Raw genomic sequence first — 17,173 nt, 5'->3', positions numbered from 1 at the left:
ATTAGGCTACAGAGTATTATTATGGGCAAAAGTTGCAAGCATCATTTCACTGCACTATAGGCATTTACCAGGGGTATTCAAATATTACCCAATGAGGTCTGAATTAGCCTACTTCATGTTTTTTGTTCTACCTGGTAATTAATTTCACCCACCTGGTGTCCCAGGTCTAAATCATTCCCTGATTAGAGGGGAATAATGGGGAAAAAAGCAGCGGAACTGGCTTTAGGTCCAGGTTTTAATTTGAGGAGCATATAGTCTATGGATACCCATGTTTCTCTTTTTCCCTCAGACAGGTTTCCAGGCTTGTTTTTCAAGTTCTATCAAAAGTCTATTCTCGTTTCCAGATAAACCAGCCGCGTGGGTAGGAAAACCACTGGCACCCGGAAATGCTTCACCTTCATCGGCTTCCCATACCAAGTCAAAGCCACCGGCAAATTGGAATGTGATTTATCTGAGTTCAGAGACAGGTCTAAGAGTGTCTCGACAGGGCAACATACGACCATTTAGGCTACTTTTGAGCAGAAACGGGTGAGTTTGAACTTTCATTTCTTCAGAAATTTCGACTAACTTCGTTTATTTTTTATTCATTCATCAGCAGCATCCATTTACGGGAAAATTCAGGTAGCACTTCACAATTTGATCCATCCTGAAAGAGTGCAGTTTGTGCAGTAGCCTAACAAAGATGGTTTCCGACAAACTGTTTTAATGTGTAACAATTCGATAGTCTCCGGTTTAAATCGTTACAAAGTTGCATCATCCATGACTGTCACACTAGTGACATCCCGCCCCCGCTTTCACAAAATTTCGGAAGGAAATGCAAGTCTTTGCCGCGCTCTTCCAAATTACCCATAATTCACACAGCTGTGAGTAATCAACCGTGAATAACTTGCGGCAAGGCCTAATTTCCCCTCTTTATAGCGCATATAATGTAATCTTACCTTCTTAGCCTACCTTTCCATTTTGCATTTTCTACACCTGACCTGGGCCGGGTGGTTCTAACGATGAAACCGGGCCCTGATGTGTAGGCCAATTCATTACGCCTATTTTGCAACGAAAACGAACATTTATATTGGACACATTCCACTAGGTCCCTCCCTGTTCCGTTCTTAACTGGTAAAGGGTTTCCGTTAAAATACTTAATGAATACACCCCTGGATTCATCGTGTGTTCTCAATGAGCAACTAACGCATCTTGACTGAAAATATAAAACTGTGCTCAAGGCTACTTCATGTGGGCGTTTTTAAAAGACACCGAAGTTTAGTTAGACAATGGCCAAGATTGCACAAAGCAGCAGCCAAATATGTGTATTTGACCAATAAAATTGAATTTTATTTATGTCTGGAATTTACAACTCTATTACTATTGGCCAAGTGAATGTGCAATAGCAATGCTCTTCTCACATCACTGGTTATTTTGGTTGTGTGGTGTCTCAACACTAACTCACTTTGTGTCCATGTCTGTCTGTGAGTGGATAGAGATGGCCAGCCAGAGTGAGGTGATTGACCGGTTGAGGGCTACGTTCCGGTCGGGCGTGACCATTCCAGAGCAGTTCCGTATGACCCAGCTCCAGAACCTTCTCTCCCTGGTCGAAGAAAACGAGCAGCTTATACAAGATGCTCTCCATAAGGACCTCCATAAGGTACTACTATACACTCTGTCCCCTCTGCCTCCCTCTCTCCACCTCTCATTATTTCCTCTGTTGGTCGCCCCTCGTCCTCTTTCCCTGTCCCTTCTTCTTCACCTCTCCCCTCTATTTCTCTTTTTGTCCTGTTCCCTCTCCCGCTATTGTTTCACCTTCACCTGTTCAGTCTTTGGTTAACACAAACATTTCGCTACACCCGCTATAACATCTGCTAAACACGTGTATGTGACAAATAACATTTGATTTGATTCTCTCCTCTCTCCCCCCATAGCCCAAGTTTGAGTCAGTCCTGTCAGAGATTCAGATAACGCTGAATGACCTGTACTTCGCCATGGAAAACCTCAGGACCTGGATGCAGCCGGAATACAACATTGGCAAGAATCTGGTATAGATTCCGTCAACGTTCACTGTCAACTGTTTGACTCTACCACTTTTTACTATGTCTCAACATGTAAACACACACAATTGGAATATTTTTTACTGACATGCTGCTTCTGTAATAACTGTCCAAGAAAACCCCTTTTTCCTCTCCATCCCTTTTAGGCCACTAGGATGGACGACTGTTTCATACGCAGGGAACCCTTGGGGGGTAGTTTTAATCATCGGGGCGTGGAACTACCCTCTCCATCTTATTCTCTTACCTTTGGTTGCTGCAATTGCTGCAGGTACACATATATCATTTGTATACCTATAGGCTTTGTTAATAATAATGGATTGGATTTATAGCGTTTTTACAGTAGCTCAAAGCATTTTACATCCACCACCAATGTTGCCTTGTCAGTAATGTACAGTACCAGTCATAAGTTTGGCCACCTATTCATTCAAGGGTTTTTCTTTTCTTTTTTACTATTTTCTACATTGTAGAATAATAGTGAAGACATGAAAACTATGAAATAACACATGGAATCATGTAGTAACCAAAGTGTTAAACAAATCAAAATATATTTTAGATTCTTCAAATAGCCACCCTTTGCCTTGACAGCTTTGCACACTCTTGGCATTCTCTCAACCAGCTTAATCTGGAATGCTTTTCCAACAGTCTTGAAGGAGTTACCTCATATGCTGAGCACTTGTTGGCTGCTTTTCCTTCACTCTGCGGTCCAACTCATCCCAAACCATCTCAATTGTGTTGAGGTCGGGTGATTGTGGAGGCCAGGTCATCTGATGCAGCACTCATCATTCTCCTTGGTAAAATAGCCCTTACACAGCCTGGAGGTGTGTTGGGTCATTGTCCTGTTGAAAAACAAATGATAGTCCCACTAAGCCCAAACCAGATGGGATGGCGTATTGCTGCAGAGTGCTGTGGTAACCATGCTGGTTAAGTATGCCTTATTCTAAATAAATCAGTGTCACCAGCAAAGCACCCCCCCCTCTATAACACCACCTCCTCCATGCTTCACGGTGGGAACTACACATGCAGCGATCAGCCATTCACCCACACTCCATCTCACAAAGACAGCGGTTGGAACCAAAAATCTCCAATTTGGACACATTTCCACCGGTCTAATGTCCATTGCTCGTGTTTCTTGGCCCAAGCAAGTCTCTCCTTATTATTGGTGTCCATTAGTAGTGGTTTCTTTGCAGCAATTTGACCATGAAGGCCTGATTCACACAGTCCCCTCTGAACAGTTGATGTTGAGATGTCTTACTTGAACTCTGTGAAGCATTTATTTGGGCTGCAATTTCTGAGGCGGGTAACGCTAATGAACTTATCCTCTGCAGCAGAGGTAACTCTGGGTCTTCCTTTCCTGTGGCGGTCCTCATGAGAGCCAGTTTCATCATAGCGTTTGATGTTTTTTGCGACTGCACTTGAAGAAGAACTCAGTTCTTGAAGTTTTCCAGATTGACTGACCTTCATGTCTTAAAGTATTGATGGACTGTTGTTTCTCTTTACTTATTTGAGCTGTTCTTACCATAATATGGACTTGGTCTTTTACCAAATAGGGCTATCTTCTGTATACCACCCCTACCTTGCCACAACACAACTGATTGGCTCAAACGCACTAAGAAGGAAAGAAATTCCACAAATTTAACTTTTATGAAGGCACACCTGTTAATTGAAATGCATTCCAGGTGACTGCCATGAATGTGCAAAGCTGTCATCAAGGCAAAGGTGGCTACTTTGAAGAATCTCAAATATAAAATGTATTTTGATTTAACACTTTTCTGGTTACTACATGATTCCATATGTGTTATTTCATAGTTTTGATGTCTTCACTACTATTGTACAATGTAGAAAATAGTAAAAATAAAGAACCCCTTGAATGAGTAGGTGTGTCCAAACTTTTGACTCGTACTGTATATGTAAAGTGAATGCTTATTCTCTTAGCATGTCATTATTGATTAGGTTTGATTTTGTGATGATGACATTATATTTATTCCATGATGTCATGAACCAGGAAACTGTGCCGTTCTGAAGCCGTCAGAGATCTGTCAGGCCACCGAGCAACTCCTGGCAGAACTCCTCCCCAAATACCTGTCTCAGGTAACGCACACACTGCTTTGGTTCCCCCCTGCTTCTGTTACCTGTTGTGGATCATCAGTGGAATGCAGCACAACTGTGCCATATTTGCTCAATACCCATCCACCCATTTATCACTACTGTCACTTACAGTTTGTTTTTAATGTTTGAGTTTTGCCCTCTGATTATTGTAGGACTGCTATGCAGTACTATGTGGGGGAGCAGAGGACACCAAGTCATTGCTGAAGAATAAATTTGACCACATCTTCTACACAGGTAAAGTCACACAGAGGACTCCCTAGACCAATAATATGTATTACCTCAATTCCTGTTTTTAGTATGTTTTAAAATGTTGGCTGTATGCCCCTTTTCCCCTCCTCTCCCTTCACCCTCCCCCATCTCCTCCCCAGGTTCCCAGGCAGTAGCCCGCTCCATCCTGCTAGCGGCGGCGCCTCACCTGACCCCGGTCACCCTGGAGCTGGGCGGCAAGAGCCCCTGCTTCATCTATGGCCGTATCGACATCCAGAAGGCCGCCAAGCGCCTGTGCTGGTCCAAGTTCTTCAACACCGGCCAGAGCTGCGTGGCGCCCGACTACCTCCTCTGCACTGCCCAGACACGGGACGCCCTGCTGCCCGCCCTCCAGGAGACCCTACAGACCTTCTACGGGCTGGACCCCGGGGCGAGCCCAGACATGGGGCGCATCGTCAACCAGCGCCACTGGAGACGCCTGGTGGACATGCTGGGGAAGTCCAAGGGGAAGGTGGTGATCGGAGGGGACAGCCGCGAGGAGGACAGGTATATCGGTGAGTTTGGGGGGGATACAGGAGAGGACTATGAGATGCAGGCAGTGGTGTTGAGTTTGGTTTGTATACTGCTGCCACCTTGTGGGTGTGAATGCAAGTTGAAATAGGTTTAGGTGGTAGCCTTGCTGTTAAAGTGGCTTGACATTCAAATATGAGTAAGCGGGCATATAGAAGCAAATGCTTGCTGACCAAGTGGTGTTTCTAACTCCCACAGTTTTGGTGGACGTGCAGGAGTCTGATGTTTCTATGGTGTTTCTAGCTCCCACAGTGTTGGTGGACGTGCAGGAGTCAGATGCTCTGATGCAGGAGGAGATCTTTGGCCCCATCCTGCCCATCCTAACCATAGAGTCTCTGGAGGAGGGCATAGACTACATCAACCGCCAAGAGAAACCCCTGGCTCTCTACGTCTTCTCTGACGAGACCTCGGTACATTACAGCACACAGGGGACCTTCATTACAGCACATAGGGGACCTTCATTACAGCACATAGGGGACCTTCATTACAGCACATAGATGTTATTTTCTTATATTGTTATAGTCATGTTGGCCTCCTCCACAGAGCTGCTATAATTTAAAGTTGTATATGTAGTTCTATGGCCGCCTCTGCCTTCACTGTGGCTCCACTCTTATGGAATAAATGCACGTTCCTCCCCTCTCGCTGTCAGGTGGTGACCACAGTGTTGAACAATACCAGTAGTGGGGGTTTCTGCGGCAATGATGGTATAGTACACATGGCCTTGCCAGGCCTGCCCTTTGGAGGAGTTGGTAAGTGTGTGTCTGACAACGTAAATAAAGTAGTCATTATCAGAAGAAAAGCACTAGACATGGATCTGATCACCGTGTATCATGTTGCCCTGTCATCTACCCTCCAGGTGCCAGTGGGATGGGCAGCTATCACGGCCGCTGGGGCTTTGAGACGTTCAGCCACAGGCGGGGCTGTATGAACCGGAGCTGGTTGCTGGAGAGGGTCAACGTCCTGCGCTACCCGCCCTACAGCGACTACAACCTGGGCTGGTTGCGCTGGGCCACCACCTTCAAGAAGAACAGCTGGGGAGGCTGCTCAGTCATGTGAATGACACTCAGTGCGTGCATGACTGTACTCCCAAAGCCAAATGGGCTTTCCTTAAAGGTCCAATGCAGCCATTTTTATCTCAATATCAAATCATTTTTGGGTAACAGTTAAGTACCTTACTGTGATTTGTTTTCAATTAAAATGGTCAAAAAGCAACAAAAATAGCTTCTTAGCAAAGAGCATTTTCTCAAGCAAGAATTTTGCTAGGACTGTCTGGGAGTGGAAAACAAGCTGTTCTTGGCAGAGAGGTTTGGAACTCTTTCTTATTGGTCTAGTAACTCATTTACCGCCTGGTGTTGTCACCAGGTATTACAAAACTCCCATCCCACCTAAAAGGGCTTACATTTCAGGCAGTCTTTTTAAACCGCTCTTACACTAAAAGGGTATTATAATTTTTCACAGTATTATTCCAACATCATAGTGTGGAATTATATAAAACACAGGAAAATCATGTTTTTGACTGCACTGGGCCTTTAAAGTATCTGTCCAGTGTTCCAGATTTCTATTAAATAATTTACCTAAAATGAATTTAATTAAGGATGTTAAAAAACAGCTTTTCTCTGTGCCTTGCTTGGCCTGATTGGAAACAGTGGTTTGGGCGTATACTGGTAAAAAAAAAGCTGACTTGCCAGCTCAGCCAATGAGATGCACAAACACTTGAATATTCAAATTAGCTACCAACTCCATGTGGAGCAGCAGGCTTGCCTTCTTTTTGGGGGCCTTGGCTGTGAATACGTTTTCCGCCCCGTCCACTAAGGATCCGGATCACATTCTGCACTTTATTTTATGCACACTACATGACTGCTGCTTACACTCCCCCGTCCTTTAGGTTCTGTCTTTACTCACCCTCTTCTGAACCATGATGATGGTGCCTATCTCTGCCTCATGTTTCTGAACAGCTGAAATAAAATAAAAACTGAATGACCATTCCCCAAAATATTTATTGAAGGCTATACAACCTTTCTCGGTTGTAACAGATATTTTAGTTGCACAAGCGGGACTCATTAAACAAACAGCGTTTTGTGTGATGTAGGCCCCCCCATACTCAACTGGTGGACCGGATTGGTCGGCCTTCAACCCCTGGTGTCATATAAACACACACAAGACATGAAAGAATGTGTAGAATTGCAGACGTTTTTCTTTAAAACAGCAAAAAAAAAATTGCCATGTGTAGAATGCAGGAAAGTTATCTTTAAAACTGCAAAATTTTCTCTCCGCCAACAAGAGGGGTGTGAACAGTTTGGGGTCGCATGGGTTGTGAGGTGGGGGTCTGTTACTACATCGATAAATTACATTATCCATCCGGACCGTTGCCACCTAGGAAATTTGTGTGACTGGACCTTCTCAAATAGTACTTGAGTACCCCTGATGTAGGCTAATCTTTATAGTTACTGCCATATCGTAGTAGTATTATTGCGAGAGAATACAGGAGAAGTACAGGAGTAGAGTTCGTGAAAAAAGAATAACTCCCCACTTTTGCATAGGAACTCTCTGCGTTTCAACCACACACAGGCCCTACTAACTGCTATTTCACTTCTCAATGATCATGCAAGTACAGAATGAGTAGGCTACCTAGCGGTTCCACCTCCAGTCTGCCTAAGATTCTAGGCAGCCCGAGCATGTGTATCCGGACCGGTAACCAGAGCCTGACAATGGGCGCCCTTATCGTTTGTCAACTACTGCCTGCTACACTGAACAAAAATATAAACGCAACAATTTCAACGATTTTACTGAGTTACAGTTCTGTCACGAGAATTTATATCTCTAATTAATCAAACTTAATGCTCTGAATAATTCCCAGAGGGTGTAAATTCTCTGGTTTAATCATGAATTAAACAAAGGTCCGCAACCAGCAAGAATGATCTGTATTTTTAATCATGGAGAGCTCTGGCGCCAAAAAACATACATACAGCTTTTATATCCCTTGACACACAAAGGCACTTTGCTCCGCCCACCTTTAAACCGTTTCTTAGTCCCCTTCACCCTGGAATGCTTTCTCAACAGTTTCTAACTTCCCCCCTCTGTTAGTGGGTTGACACTACATTATAACTCTAACACCTCACACATTTATACTGTATTTGGGGTGAAATCCTTTAGTCATTATTCTTAAAATACAAATTAATCTATCAAGTTCATATAAGGAAATCAGTCAATTGAAATAATTTCCGTAGGTCCTAATCTATGGATTTCACATGACTCGAGGGCATATGCCCACCCACTGGGGAGCCAGGCCCAGCCCATAAGAATGAGTTTTTCTCCACAAAAGGGCTTTATTATAGACATGAATACTCCACAGTTTTATCTGCTGTCCGGGTGGCTGGGCTCAGACGATCCCGCAGGTGAAGAAGCCGGATGTGGAGGTCCTGTGCTGGTTACACGTGGTCTGCGGTTGTGAGGCCGGTTGGACATACTGCCAAATTCTCTAAAACAATGTTGGAGGCAGCTTATGGTAGAGAAATTAACATTACATTTTCTGGCAACAGCTCTGGTGGACATTCCTGCAGTCAGCATGTCAATTGCACACTCCCACAACTGCACATTTAGAGTGGCCTTTTATTGTTCTTGATATGCCACACCTGTCAGGTGGATGGATTATCTTGGCAAAGGATAAATGTTCACTAACAGGGATGTAAACAAATTTGAGCGCAATAAGCTTTTCGTGCTTATGAAAAAATGTGGATATTTTATTTAATCTCATGAAACATGGGACCAACACTTTACATGTTGTGTTTTAATTTTTGTTCAGTATATTTGTGATCATTTTTATAGTTATGCTGCCATATTGTAGCGAGAGTTGCTGAAAAAAGAACTAGCCAAATGTTTGCAATGACGAGAAAAATAATTGCTATCTTGACTGCCTGTATGTCTTACTTGTGTTTGATATACTTGCCTAAATATACTGTTACAACAAAGTTTGGACGAACATGTTGATCATGTTTTCTGTGTACAACATGATAGCTGCATGTTAGCCTAACACCCCTCCTGAAAAAGAACATGAAATTGCACTTGAGGCATGGAATGCATAGTTCGAACATGCCCACCATATCTTTAGTGTACAACACAAAGTTTCCCCCTCCATGTCAAGGAGAGGGGGAGCGGCAGCGGAGCAGTTGGAGCACTAAGCAGAAGCTACACTACATTGCCAAAAGTATGTCGAACATCTCATTCCAAAATCATGGGCATTAATATGCAGTTGGTCCCCCCTTTGCTGCTATAACAGCCTCCACTCTTCTGGGAAGGCTTTCCACTAGATGTTGGAACATTGCTGCGGGAACTTCCATTCAGCCATGAACATTAGTGAGGTCTATCACTGATGTTGGGCGATTAGGCCTGGCTCGCAGTCGTCATTCCAATTCATCCCAAAGGTGTTCGATGGGGTTGAGGTCAGGGCTCTGCAGGCCAGTCAAGTTCTTCCACACTGATCTCAGCAAACCATTTCTGTATGGATCTCGTTTTGTGCATGGGAGCATTGTCATGCTGAAACAGGAAAGGGCCTTCCCCAAACTGTTGCCACAAAGTTGGAAGCACAGAATCGTCTAGAATGTTATTGTATGCGATGGAGATTGCATGGCTGTGTGCTTGATTTTCTACACCTGTCAGCAACGGGTATGGCTGAAATAGCAGAATCCACTAATTTGAAGGGGTGTCCACATACTTTTGTGTATGTAAGCAGCAGAGTGGACAGCAGCTACAAAAAATAATATATTCTTGCCATGGCAAGTTGGGTTCCAGAAAATTGCGGCCACTCCATTTTTGTACCAATACCGAAGGCTACTTACTGCCTGTAGTTAAATGGGATTAAGGATTTGGAAACTCATAATGGAACTACTAGAGCAATTCACTATAACAGCAATAAACATTGAGTTGTGTCCATTTGATCTTTCACTATTTAAATTCCTGATATTTTTGTTATTAGCTAACGTTAGTTACAGCTAGCAAGCAAGTCGCGATTGCTAGGAGCAAAGCTAGCTATCTAGATAGCTGCTGCTACATCTATCAACAACAGCTAACTAGGTTTCCTCGGTTCTTCACATCCAACTTTTAGCTACAAACCACAGGATTGAAAATAGGGAATGGCGATGGTTTTTGTGTGGAGGATTTGCTTTCTTGTTGCTCAGCTAGCTAGCGAAGTTACAAACCCCATCATTTGAAATGGAAGTTGTATAGACTGACTCCTTTTTGCTAACACAACCTGTGGATTGCTTGGCTTGTGCGCTGCAGTGTGCCCTCTGAGCCCGTGGCTCCCCCTAGTGTACTCTTCTGCTCCCCATCAGAGAATTTGGGAGAAAAGCTGCTGGACCAATCAGGTGGGCCTGTCCCGGCTAAGGAGGATGATGTCATTCTCCAAGCAAATTTCAAGCATTTTTTGATACGGTTTGTTTGAGATGGGGTTTAACTGAGCAGGTTTTCTCTCATTTATGCTTTGGCCACAACTACAAGTAAAGGATGAGTCAACAACATTATTTGGGTATGAGCAAACAGAATGAGCTTTTAAAAATGAGACTTTCACTGGACAGTTACTTTAATGCATTTAGTGCATGACCTTTGCATTAACTGTTTACATTAATCAGCTTGCTACCTGACCATTTACTCTCAGAAGAGTAATTTTTTAAGTGGTGTTTTATAGTATATGGTATTGCTGTCAACAAATCTTACTATCAATGACACTGTCACATCTTGGACAATGCAGTGTTTGCTGCTCATTTCTTACCAACTGGACTGAGTTCAACACACATTTTATCTTTTTTTGTTACTTTTGTCCCGGTACTTGTTTGGTTTCATTGGACTGTGGTTTCTCATGGGCACACGCCACACAAGGTTTCTCCATTAACTGTTTGTCTCAAGTCAGTTTCAATGTGCCTGTTTGGTTTGAGTACTTGAAAAGAAGGCTGTATTTGGATAGGGCCATTGACTCAGCAGAAAGGAGCTGTGAGAAAAGGGGAAAGAGGTGCTACCTGTGGTTCTGGTTTAACCAGGTTATTCAAGGCAGGGACACAGGCTGCATCTCAATAGTCTTGATTGGCTTCTTTCCCTTATCTCCTCTCCATTACAATGATCTGGAAAAATGAAGAAAGGTGAAAGTAATGTGGTAGATGCCAATGGCTTTCACCTGTCCTGTTCTTTCAAGTCTTTGCAGTTAAAGGGAAGGAGAGCCACTATTGCCATCCACCCAGGGTGTGGTTTCAGTTCTGTGTGTTCACTTCTGCTTCCTCCACTCGTTTTGCTTTGACCCATCTTATCAGATCAGTATAGATGAGTGGAAGCCACTATATTGAAATGTTTCCCCAGCTTTTTAAATGGACTGGCTACCAGGATCTGGAGAGCTAAAGGGTTTTTAGCATTGTTGCACAAGACCTGCTTTGTTTAACATAGTTATTCACATTACGGTATTATGTAACAATTTTACTGGGTTTTGTTAGATGCTGTATGTAGTGTGTATATTGTATGATATATTGTATGTTAGGTGGTGGATGGATGTTTTTTGTTAATTTTATAAAGTTATTTATCCAGAAGGCATGTTTAACTAATAAAACCTTACTTTACATGAATACATTTATTGGCTTATACTTTAAGCTTGTTAAAGTAGTGTCAATTGCACTGTTATTTGCCCCATTCACCCTCATCCCAGCATGTTGCTTTTCTATGCAAGTCATTGCATCATTAGTGCTTTACTCAATGACTTTCTGAACATACAGAATATTAGGTAATGCTATTGAATATAATGGTAAGGTGACTGAAAAAAGTTTGTCAATGTCAAGGAGACAAAAAAATAAATATTTTCAATTTCCATCATGAAAACGCATAGAAACTCTTACAAGACGGGCTTTCTTTATCTCCAAAAGCCCTCAAGTCACATCATAGAATCTGGGCTGACAGAGTGAGGCACTCTATAGGCTTACACAAGTCACGTGTATATTGCAAAAGAAAACAGTTCAGTTGATCTCATCACTGAAGCAATCAATAGACTTTACTTGTTACAGACTGGTGAATCACACATTGATACCAATTTGTTTTTGTTTTTTTTACATCAGGGCCTGTATTCATAACGCATCTAAGAGTAGGAGTGCTGATCTAGGATCAGTTTTGCCTTGTCTGTCATTATGAATAAGATTGGAGGAACTGATCCTAGATCAGCACTCATACTCTTAGATGCTTTATGAATACAGGCCCAGGTTGGGTGTGTGATTCAAAGAAAATGTATTTTATTCCAGTTTATGAAAATCAACATCACAACTGTCATGGCTAGTACAAATAGGGGCTATATTGCTTCCTTCACTGTAGAATTCTGCAGTCTCATTAGTGTTTGTGGTAAATACAGTGTACATATTATGGGGGACAGTACAAATCTGAGATTGGTCAAAAATTATCAAATTCTTAAATGTAAATATTCAAATACTGCTGCATTTTGCCGCCTCCTCTCCCAGAGGTTTCTCCAGCACGGAGGTATACAACGCAGGTCCTCTGTTCCAAACCCGACCCCTAGCCCCTATCCACCCAGGGCACTTCTGTAGATCTCAAAGGAATGGATAGGTATAAGCAATATGGTAATAGCTCCACTTTTGCCCTCTGGTAGGCTACCCTGTAACTTCTCCCATATTAGTATCCACTCCAATGCATTTGGATTTACAGAAGTGCGGCATATTGCCTGTACCTGTCCAATCCATTCCGATCTACAGAAGTGCCTATAGGTGGGTAGAAGCTAGGGGATGGCGTGGGACTGTTTCCTGGTAGTCTCAGAGGTCAGGGTTCGGGTTTGTATGAGGAGGGGGGGTTTGTCCCTGGAGGGCCCTGCTCGGTGGCGGAGGTTTGGGAGGCTGACGAGGGGCAGGTGGCAGCAGGGGGCTCCTTCTGGACCAGCTCTGGGTCGTCCTGGCCTGCCTGGGGAGGATGCACCAACACTCGGTCGATGATCCCAAAGTCCTGTGCCTCAATAGGGCTCATGTAACGATCTCTCTCCATCACACCCTCTGGGAGAAAGAAAACAGGAGGGAATCATTTTGTGGTTATGAGTTTTGGTGAAAATGTGCGACACATTGGTGGTGGCTGAGGTGAGTTCACTCCTCTCACATTATTACAAAGTGCTTAGAGTGAGGAAGGACTCAGTCAATCATCATCACCTAACCTTGAATTAGCGCTTGAATTTAGTTAGCGGAGTCACTAATTGATAGGCCTTTTCAACATGGGACTCGGAGGCTATGGAACATTTTCCATCAGACAATTTAGGGTATTTCAATTACTTTCAAAGACATTTCAAAGTAAGTATTTTGAGATTTTTTTCTTGGAATATTGAAATGTTGAATATTGGGATGTATTTGGAAATACACTTGGAAAGTACTGGCATATATTAGAAAATACTCAAATACAAAGACAAGTGCATTTTCAAATATAATTTCATGCATTTGAACCCAGGTCTGTTTGGTCCTAGGGGTATTTGAAATAAGGCTGAGGCTGCACGATCGAATCAAACTGCCCCGTTCCACTCCTGTCCTGCCCCCCGGGACGCCTCTTCCCCAGAGCTAAACAAACGAATCATGTCTCTGCCTCGTATTTATGAACAGCTGAAATAAAAACCCTGCAGCGACTTAAACTAACATTCCCTAATTTGGGATGTAGGCTATAACTTTCTCTGTCGGTTGTAACTAAGGATATTGCAGTAGCACAAACATAAGCAGGAGGCAGTTTACACATTGCATTAGGGCAAAACAACTTTCGCTTCTCAATGATCAAGCAACGCCACACGATTTGATACAGCACATAATTGAAATTAGCCAGAGTTGCCTGTTGTACCTGTGTACAGCCTAAAGTTCTGCGCATGGTAACCAGAGTTTGACAATGGGCTTGTTTGTAAAGTAGAAAATCCCACATGCGGAGGTGTCCAGAGAATTCAGCCACACAGCCACTCCATTGAAATAATGTATTTGGAAATATGTATTTGAAATTAGTTTTGGCTATTTATAGGAAGTTATAAGAAAATACTTTCAGATACTTCAAATGGAAGTAGCTGATTTGGCCACATTATTTGAAAATACTCTAATACACAGAAAATAAGTATTTAAATAAAAAATAATTAAATAAGCATGTATTTGAACCCAGGTCTGTTTTCAATATTGGGAACTTTTGTCTGCTTTTCCCTCTGAGCCAGACTCTACTGAACTGGATGCCTTAGCTACTTACCTATATGTGTCAACAGCTGGCCAGTGTGTTTAGCATAGAGTTGATTGATCTGTTTCTTTAGCTTCATGATCTCCTCAGCCTGAATGGCGATGTCTGTAGCCTGACCCTAATAACACACAGGAGAGAGAAGAGAGATGTTATGTAAAGGCAACTGACAACTGTTATTTATCAGCTGAGGTGTCAAAATACTGAACTCATACCAATAGCCTATGGACAATTACAGGTCTGGCTTTTGATAGCAACACAAGCTAACCAACCAACAGTTGTCCCAGGTTCTCTAACCCCCCTATCCCCTTACCTGTCGGACTTCACCCCCCAGCTCCTATTCTTGCTGCCTCCTGGTCCCATTACCACTTGCCCCCTGCACCTTTCCCTCCTTACCCTGGCCCCTCCAGAGGGCTGGTGCAACATGATGCGGGCGTTGGGCCAAAAGAGTGCCTCATGCCGGCCGTGCCTGCAGCCAGAAGAAGACTGCCCATGCTGGCTGCCTGGCCCACACACCACGTGGAGATGGGGTTGAGGATGTACTGCATGGTGTCGTAGATGGCCAGGCCTGCAGTCACAACACCGCCTGGGGGGGGGGGAATAGGAACATCAAGGTGAATCAGGATTGATGGTTTGTTGGATTTAGTTCATGAATGGTTCTCTTCTCCCAGACTTTTCTAATCTCTCCTTAAAGCTGGAATCCATAGCGGTGAAACTGCCACGTCTGTTTGCGATATTACAACAAAGACATTACTTCAACACTTTTTTTTTCTTCCTCTCACATCATTGCACGCACAATAAAACATACCTTTTTTTTTAACCATTGATGCTGGATGCTCATTTCCTCAAAACAATAACAAATGCATCTGGGGCTGTTGAGCCTATCACGGATCTCAGCTTTAACGTTGAAACCTATGATGTTCATTTGAAGTCAAGGTAAAAATATTCTGAATGCACCCTTTATCTCCTATCACTGTCATCTGATCCATCTGTCCCTTTTGTGTTCTCTCCCCTGCCACCATCTGTTCCTCCACCATTTTTATGGAAGGTCCCCCTCATCTCCTTCCCTCTTTCACTCTTCTCTTACCAGGACTGTTGATGTACATGTGGATGGGTTTGTTGTTGCTCTCTGACTGCAGAAAGAGCAGCTGAGCAATAACCAGACTGGCCACAGAGTCGTCAATCTGAAAAAAGGCAGAGAGAGGGAGAAGAGAGAGATTAACCGGTGTGAAATGGCTAGCTAGTTAGCAGTGTGCGCTAGTAGCGTTTCAATCGGTGACGTCACTGACTCAGACCTTGAAGTAGTTGTTTCCCTTGCTCTGCAAGGGCCGCGGCTTTTGTTTAGCGATGGGTAACGGTGCTTCGAGGGTGACTGTTGTCGATGTGTGTCGATTATGCCGATAAAGATAAGCAGAGTAAGGTGTATACATGTGTCATGACTAATGCCATACTCGGCCTACTGCCATAATCAGTTTCATATCGAATTATTAGTGTGCATGTAAACATACTCAATTTCTCCTGGTGTAGGGTTTGAATCCCAACCCATTACACAGACAGTGACACACAGCTAGACTTACCGGCCCCATTACACAGACAGTGACACACAGCTAGACTTACCTGCCCCATTACACAGACAGTGACACACTGCTAGACTTACCTGCCCCATTACACAGACAGTGACACACAGCTAGACTTACCTGCCCCATTACACAGACAGTGACACACAGCTAGACTTACCGGCCCCATTACACAGACAGTGACACACAGCTAGACTTACCGGCCCCATTACACAGATTATCCTCTCCCTTAGCAGACGAGAGTAGATGTCATATGCACGCTCTCCTCGACCCTAAGAAAGAAGAGAAAGACAGGGAAAAAGAAAGCAAGAGGAAGATATTTGAACATTGGAAAGCAGTTAGACCAGCTAGGAGCAGGAACTGACAGCTGAACAACTCATTTCGAAACCGTTCCAAACCGAGAGTGAATCAGGTTGCATTGAAATGTTGCAGTCCTAAATAGAACTCTGTTGGGGTTCCAATTGTTACCGTCTGTTCCACAACGATAGGTATGAGAGGACTCCTCCATTGAGCACTGTGGTGGAAGGTCCTGTGTGACTTTAAAGATGTCACTCCACATTGTAACACCCTCTAAGAGAGAGGGATGGAGAGAAGGGAGAAAGAGAGTTATTGACATTTGTCTCTGTAAGGTCTTAAACCTGCCCAACACGGTTTACATTTAGGTTATTTCAATAATTCTATATGGAAAAGTTCCATTCAGAGATAGCATGGTTATTTTTTTCCAACCCTGGCCTCTTGAAGTGTGTTCAAGACAAAGCTATCAAATGTATTATGATCTTACTCTGAACATTACACACATTTTTTTCTTGCCACTCCCAAGTAGAAAATGTTACAGTTGCTCATGATTTCACATTAACAGCTAGGAAAATGTGGACCGTTGTTTTTCTTTAAAAAGTGTCGCCAGATTTAGCTAGCTGAAGATGGGAATGGGTTAGGTTAGCTACACCATTTTGGTTAAGTTACACAAGTGTGGCTAGCTAGCTCACTGGCTATTTCATCGTCGCAGGTGCATGATGTAAACTATTCACCTGAGGCGAGAATGCAACACTCAGAAGGCAAATAACCTTTGCGCATTGTAATCCCTATAGTTTACAACATAAACGATGCATTTCCAAAAGGTGTTTTCAGTCTTTCTCTCCAATACTTACTCGTATAAGCATTGTGATGTATTGTAATGTGCAATCCCCTCTGTTTGACCCCAATTCAACCGGAAACAATAATATTTTGAGCGTTGAACTGTTCCTGAAGTCGCTGAGCAATATTCCTCTGTCATGTGACGAGTTTGTGTTTAAAGCCTCGAATATATAGTTACTGGCTGTTGGCGCTAGATGGCAATCGTGCACAAGAAAAACCCACTAATTTAATACTATTGTTTATTGTTGACTTGATAATTCAATACATTTCAGATATCAAATATTTGTAAAATACAACAGCCTACTTGTTATATAAATATACTAT

General features: G+C 43.1%; 1 protein-coding gene and 1 pseudogene across 1 annotated transcript; one reads left to right on the top strand and one right to left on the bottom strand.

Moving 5' to 3' along the window:
• The first annotated feature begins 203 nt into the window (after positions 1 to 203).
• On the top strand, positions 204 to 6,101 carry LOC123482507 (aldehyde dehydrogenase family 3 member B1-like). Its single transcript, XM_045210607.1, is given in 11 exon segments — positions 204 to 528; positions 1,476 to 1,639; positions 1,914 to 2,027; positions 2,186 to 2,227; positions 2,229 to 2,307; positions 4,042 to 4,127; positions 4,298 to 4,379; positions 4,514 to 4,906; positions 5,166 to 5,332; positions 5,572 to 5,671; positions 5,779 to 6,101. Coding segments are annotated over 10 exon segments (1,425 nt in total). The 5' UTR covers positions 204 to 528; positions 1,476 to 1,477; the 3' UTR covers positions 5,979 to 6,101.
• A 6,442-nt stretch (positions 6,102 to 12,543) lies between these two features.
• LOC123482506 lies at positions 12,544 to 16,967 on the bottom strand (annotated as a pseudogene).
• Positions 16,968 to 17,173: the final 206 nt, after the last annotated feature.

The sequence above is a fragment of the Coregonus clupeaformis genome, chromosome 35 (assembly GCF_020615455.1).
Source record: "Coregonus clupeaformis isolate EN_2021a chromosome 35, ASM2061545v1, whole genome shotgun sequence".
In the NCBI taxonomy this organism is placed as follows: Eukaryota; Metazoa; Chordata; class Actinopteri; order Salmoniformes; family Salmonidae; genus Coregonus; species Coregonus clupeaformis.
The sequence above is the reverse complement of the archived record's forward strand: the minus strand, read 5'-3'. Positions and strand labels throughout refer to the sequence as shown.